The 6,771-nt window shown below is 32.5% G+C and overlaps 1 protein-coding gene across 1 annotated transcript; it reads right to left on the bottom strand.

Moving 5' to 3' along the window:
* Positions 1–2,231: 2,231 nt before the first annotated feature.
* On the bottom strand, positions 2,232–6,457 carry LOC146529554 (phospholipid scramblase family member 5-like). Its single transcript, XM_085202146.1, has 6 exons — positions 5,974–6,457; positions 4,853–5,025; positions 3,975–4,116; positions 3,486–3,597; positions 2,880–3,015; positions 2,232–2,439 (listed from the first exon to the last, which is right to left on the bottom strand). The coding sequence occupies exons 1-6, from the start codon at positions 6,061–6,063 to the stop codon at positions 2,343–2,345; spliced, it is 750 nt and encodes a 249-aa protein (XP_085058272.1). The 5' UTR covers positions 6,064–6,457; the 3' UTR covers positions 2,232–2,342.
* Between the last annotated feature and the right edge of the window lie 314 nt (positions 6,458–6,771).

Raw genomic sequence — 6,771 nt, 5'->3', positions numbered from 1 at the left:
ATGGCAAAACATTCAGCGACACGGTTAGTTCGGTGTCAACACTGAGTTAACCCGGTCGGAGGGCGACACGCGTTTTTGAACTTTGTAAAGCTTAATTTTTATATAGGTTTTTTTGGATAGCTTTTCAATTTCAATTTCAATTAATATCTTTTTATTGTATTAAATTTTTTGCTAGATGGTTTGCATTATTATGGTAATTTATATTTATATAATTAATCATAAATTTATTCAAAACTATTACTAGGTACTACTATACACAGACTCCTGAGCAAAATGTTAGTTTTGGGGAAATTTCATTCTGTTCATGCCACTAAAACTAAAAATGAATAAAAGTTAAGTGACGTAATATCATAAAAATGAAAACAAACGCAAATAAAGTGATTCACATTATAGAGTAATAATTGAATTAATGTTTCTATTTTATTATTAAATAACTAGAGTTACCGTCATGCGTATACGCATCACAATAAATTGCGCATTCATTCCCGTCGTAAGAGACTTAAAATTTTCCTTATAAAAGTATTGTTAGCGGTATAAGTAGATGATTCCTAAACATCTGATTGTCTTACTATTAATGAAAACACACATTCTTAGAAAATTATTTTATTCCTTAAAACTCGAGTTTGAATAAACAACATTGAGTTGAGTCAATTTGAGTTGATATTAAAAGAAAATTGACAATAATATTATTAAGTTGAATAGTTGGTTTGGCCTAATGCGCTAACCTCAGCAACTACCGATTAGACATTTAAGATTGTTTGTATTTGATGGTCCTTTTAACGAAAAAACTGTAGGCGAGCTATAGGTTTTATAACACCACGTTAATCCTTGATGTAACCAACTGTATCTACAGTCAGAGTTATCTAAAACATCCAAAACGATCGTATATCTACAACTCTTAGGAGGCGAAGCCGCAGGTGCAAAGTTGTATACAGAATAAAAGTCTATAAAACTAACAATGAGCGAACAATCACAAAATAATTCACGTTCTTGACATTGCAATTTTTTATTACTCAAAAATAAAGTTTTATACAAAAAACTTAATGCGTTACGAGATTAACCCAAAAAAAAAACTCTAAATCATTTTATAAAACACCATTGTCTAAACCCTTGCTTTTTCCTTGCTTTCCGACAAACGCGCGCCACGTTTCACAAAAAATACAAAAACTATTTAATTCACTAAACACCCACTGACCTAAATAAGGCGAATCCCTTATTTTCCAAAATTCTGTAAAAAAACTACCCTTCTATTACAAGTTTTTTCGTCACTATAATGTAATTGAATTCAATCCTTTGGAAAAGGGGTAAAATTATCCGATTTTTTTTATCTATGGCTGTCATTGTCAAAAATTTTACGTACTGTCAAAATTTCGCGCCATTTACTTTGGACATCTGCCGACGAAAAAAGTTTAAACACAATGCAAATAGGGGCGCAGGACATTAATTTTTAAGGGGAAATAACAGTTTTTGTGTAAAAACGAAAAGTGCATTTAAAATATGTCCCCTCATTTCAATATGTCCGTGTATTTTAATGGATTATAAACTGTATTGGAGGAGGGTAAGCTGCGCTCTATAATGTTATACATTTCCTATTTTAGTATCGTTTTGATTTTTATTATTTCCTTTATGGCCATTATTTATAACGATCTTTGCGAAATTGCCGTTTTGTAAGGTTTTTGTTGTTTTACAAGTACTATATTAGATTTTATGTTATATTCACAATTTGTAATTTTTGTGTTTCAAATGTTTATTACTACTAATATTATGTATATATATTCTGCTTAATTAAAACCACATATAATTACTATCTATTTTAAAGCCAGCCGCCTTCAGGTTCTTCGAAATTAATTTGTGTAAACACGTGAGCTGTTTTCGTTTATTTATTACTTGACTAATTACAATAAATAATATAATATGTATATATTAGGAAATTTTAAACAAATTTAAATTGATCTAGGGTAATCTCGCGCAATAAAATTTCTTTGGTATTTATAATTTTTATGTTATATTAGGTATAATACTTTATATAAATGTAGTCTGGGTATGGTATACCGAGGCAGCGTTTTGCAAATTTGATATATATCATCGCTCAGTGTCAAGACACTCCGTTCTCCACACATTGTCCAATTTTCGAAACATTGCGTGTTGAGTAATGAAACTTAAGGCCGCGTTTTTGTCTTGTTCTCAGAACGAGGAAATAAAACTAATATAATTCCCCGAGTAGGAATGGAATTCACAACCATCGCGTTTTCAGTGAGAATAATACGACTTGCACAAAAAATCAAACAAAAGAGTAAATAAGCTACATATATAAATAATTTATTGATATTAATTTTAATAAATCACACATCATAATACATGTAGTCGAGGATTATAGTTGTAGCAAGTAACAATGCCTTCTCCGTGACAGAAAGATCTCTTTCGAAAGCCACGCCGAACCTAAAACCAATAATATTTTAAGCGGAGAGAATTTGATGCCTGTGAACGCTACAGGTTGTGGGTTCAATTCTTACGCAAGCAAATTAAATACTTAATATCTTCAATTCCTCGCTTTGGTAACGGCATTTTTTAGCCTCACTCCAGTGTCCAGCACTTCGCAGAGTAGGCAAGGAAACCTGGGGGCGTAGTGCTCAGACACTTCCGTTACTATATATCCACTCCCATTAAGACACTTCCGTTACCCACTTTCGCTAAATTCTGGAGGCATTGCTTGTTGAGTGGCGGAAATAAACGCCGCGCTTTTCCCCGTTACCAGAGCGAAGTAACAAAAATATTAAATATCTCATTCCCACCAGTGGGAATCGAACCTAAAACTGTCACGTTAATAATGCCGCTGCGCCACGAAAGCCTTATCTTTTTCATAATAAAGAATATAATACCTATCAGTAATAGGTGCTAAGAACATGGCGTGCACGAGGCCCTGCCAGCGCTTGCAGGTGCTGCCGACAGTGGTACCGTCCCTCTTGTATATGTGGAACTGAATATCGTTGAAACAACTGATTGTTACGAATGGACCTAAAATATATGAAGGATTGATTGTATTATAACTTATTATATGAATACTAAGGTAAATCTATATATCTATGTAGTTTTTTTGTTTCATGCTGTATCCCGCATATAGTAGAGTGGGCTGAGAGAATCTAGTGTTAAAACTCTACGTACCATACGCGCCGAATAATTTTCAAAACATTATGTGTTTGCATTCATTGGCAAAATTCACCGCCGCACTCCGTCTTGTTAGAGAGCAATAGAAAATAATTTATTTTCCGCGAACGATCATCCAATCAACTACAGTTACGCTTACAGTCACACGCAATGACGTTGCGACGACAACGGCTTCGAGTTATCATTTTTTGAATTAAAATATTTATTTAAAACTAAGAGAAACCTTTACTATAAAATCAGTTTTTATATTCAACTATATAAACTATTTTGTTATTGTTATTACATAACTTACAAATTAAACCAAAAAATTAGAAATTTACCTTTTACCCAAAATATTTGTTCGCCGTCTTCTCGTTTCACGACATACTCAGGCCGCACCGGCGTCCACTGCTGCTCAATACTACCTATAGGAGTTCCTGGCGGAGCGAACACCTACAATATCATATAAATCGAAAATTCAAAATTATATGTTTTATTTTTTAATGAAGTTCTTAGATATCATGATTGAAATATATAACCCACCAGAAATATTCTTATGTAAAACGTTTTCAAGACGCACTTTCAACCAGGTAGGTATCAGATATCATGGTAGAGCCAAGTTTATAACTCTACACGCCCTAACTCTATTCAGAATATGTTTATTGCATTAAATTTGAAACCGTATTATTACCTTTAAATTTGAACGTTAACTATTATTATGCTAAAATATGAGACATTGGTTTCCTATATCAATTTAAAGGAATCAAAATACTACTACTGCGCAATAAATGAAATAAAATGTAAAGATTAAATCATTTTCTTAGCAATACCTGTATCCTCTGCAACTGGCAGGGTAGTATGCGAGACGTGCAGGCGAAAGGCCGGTCGATTCTCATCACTTCAACCCCTTCATTATCCTTCACGTGTAGCTGTAGTGGTCGTAGTCCGTAACAAAAGTATCCCATCCACCAACTAAAATAAAAGTTGCTAACACTTTTGAATCAAGCAGGTTAGGAGAGAGAATCTAGTGTGTATTGACTTTGCTTGAACGTGCAAATCTCATAAACTATTCAGAAATTGAAATGATTGAAAAAATATTTTTGTGTATGAATTGATTAAAAAATATTTTTGCAGGCTACATTTTAATGTCCATGAGTGCCGAAGTTAAAAGCTAGTGAAAAATGCAGTTATATAAATAATCCAAATAATTTCTGAGAAGGCGCCAATAACAGAGTGTTGTACCACTACATTGTAATAGATAACTTTAAGAAAGTCAGACAATAATTTTCTTAAAGATGAGACGGAAGATCTTTAGAAGCTTACGTAGCTGGAAAAATTGGTTCAATAGGCATAAGACGTTGAATGTAATTCAATAATTATTAAAATTTTCATCCGTTCTAAAAACCGCAATTGTGTATATAAACAAAATTTACCTATAGCCTTCTACGTTATGTCAATAAATAAATTTATAATTAATTAATACAGTACATTGCTCTTTGCATGAAATAAACAAATGCGTCAAAAGAGAGATAAGTAACATTAATAAAATTTTAAAAATTAATTTATATATTTTTTGCATTCAGTATGAACAGTGAAAACCTCATGATAATTCTCGCTTTTATATTAATAAACAGTTAGCCATTCAGATTTGAATTCACTATTACTAGATTTTAATGAAACGAAATTTAAGGTAAAAAAAGACAAATACCTATTCTGTTCCTCAATCGTATAAATCAGGTTCTGTTCAGGTGTTCTAACAAAAAATCTATTTTTCTTTCCTCGAAGGAATACTAAGTTCCGTACTGTCGATCGTTTGGTGATCAGTAGACGGTCCGTTGATGACAGCTCTTCAAGTACATGGTGTTCTTGAACCAGTGGTGTCTGTAGGTACAGTGGTTAATGATTGTAAAGGTGCACGTTCAATTACAGCCTCAGTGCAGTTTTAAAACTTTTACATCTATAATTTTAGTAAGATTATTAGACATGGCGAGTTTATTAGTATATCGCTATTTGCCTTGCCAGTTTGAAAGTATTCTAGATATAGATAACCTTTAATGGAATCGAACTAACAACCATAACGTCTCGGACATGTGTCATTAACTGTTGTTGATAACAAAAACATGTCATCGCTTGTAACACAAAACGTGTTTCCATGTAATTACATACATTTTCTTAGTAATAAATTATTAGTATAATCCAAGATATTACATTAGGCATTGTTAGTGTTTTCCTTCAAGAGTAAGCTTGAATTTAATACATAATTCACTTAAATGATGACTTATGATTTAGAGACTCATCAATATGAATCGTTTTACATATTATTTCCTACTAATTTGCGGGTTACAGCGTGAAGCTGATTTTTTTAAGTATTACGTTTGTATTTTATATAAATATAGAGTAAAAGGATTTAGCTGAAATTTAACCAATGATGATATGACAATTTAATAATTTATTAAATTTATATATTTTTTCTAGGAAATAAAATAACTAAATAAGTTATTAATTTTCAAAACAATTAGGTAATTATTATAGTTCAATGAAATTTTGTCCATAAAAGACATATTTTCTTGTTATCTTCACGTAAATATAAGTTTGCTAGGAAGAGGAAAGGAAGAACCTAGTATTCAAATATTCCGTTGTTCAAGGTCAGCCGCCATACGACAGTGCTTAGTTTTATTGCCGGAATTTAACACTGTATTAAATATATTTAACGCACAATCTGGTACTGCATTTAAAATGCGGTGCACAACGGTAACGCACAATTATATTTAATCTTATCATAATCTTATATCACAGATTAAAGAAGAATCTTTATCACATAATACCTACCTGTTCAGTAGGTTTAACGACGTCCTCCAGAGGCTCCTTCACAGCAGCGTAGGGCTGTATGGATATAACTGGTATGGGAGTTTGCATCATCTCTATATGGTTCTTTCTTACATTTCTCTATAATGTATTTATTATGACACTTTATTGTTGACAGTAGAAATTGCTCATGTTACTATTTTATATGAGAATGGAAGAAGGATAAGGTTGTATATTGATAGAAAATTTCGAATTTACGGTTAAGGAAAAATCTATCTGGCTAGGACCTTTAAGTTGTATCTAATGTCATGTTGTGCAGTAAAACTTGGTTCGTGCCAAAACAGTGGCACTGCATTTATAATAAGGATGAGAGGATCTGAAAAATTCCGATCTCATCTCAAACTATAAACGAATTTAAAATTTTATTATAAATATTTCATTATTAAATCTTTTACAATCTTTTAAAGAAATACTACCTGAAGTGAGTGGCGGAACTCAACGCTGTGCTTTGTCTTATTACCACAGCAAGGGGACGAAAATATTTCATTCCTCCGAGAAGCTTTTTTAACTTCACGCTGTATCCCGCACATAGCAAGGTCCTACTAAGACACTTCCATTCCGTCGAATTATGGAGGCATTGTGTGTTCAGGGGTTGAAGTCAATGCCGCGCTAAGCTTCATTACCGAAGCGAGGTAATGAAAATATTAAATACTTAATTTCCTCAAGAGAGAATCAAACCCACCCCTGTCGCGTTTACAGTAGCTTGTGTCTCTGCGCCACGACTGTCCTCAGAGAAATAAATAATCCAAGTATAACAAATTC

Source organism: Heliconius melpomene, chromosome 18, assembly GCF_056956725.1.
Source record: "Heliconius melpomene rosina isolate 202511_hmr_F chromosome 18, ASM5695672v1, whole genome shotgun sequence".
Lineage (NCBI taxonomy): Eukaryota > Metazoa > Arthropoda > Insecta > Lepidoptera > Nymphalidae > Heliconius > Heliconius melpomene.
The sequence above is the reverse complement of the archived record's forward strand: the minus strand, read 5'-3'. Positions and strand labels throughout refer to the sequence as shown.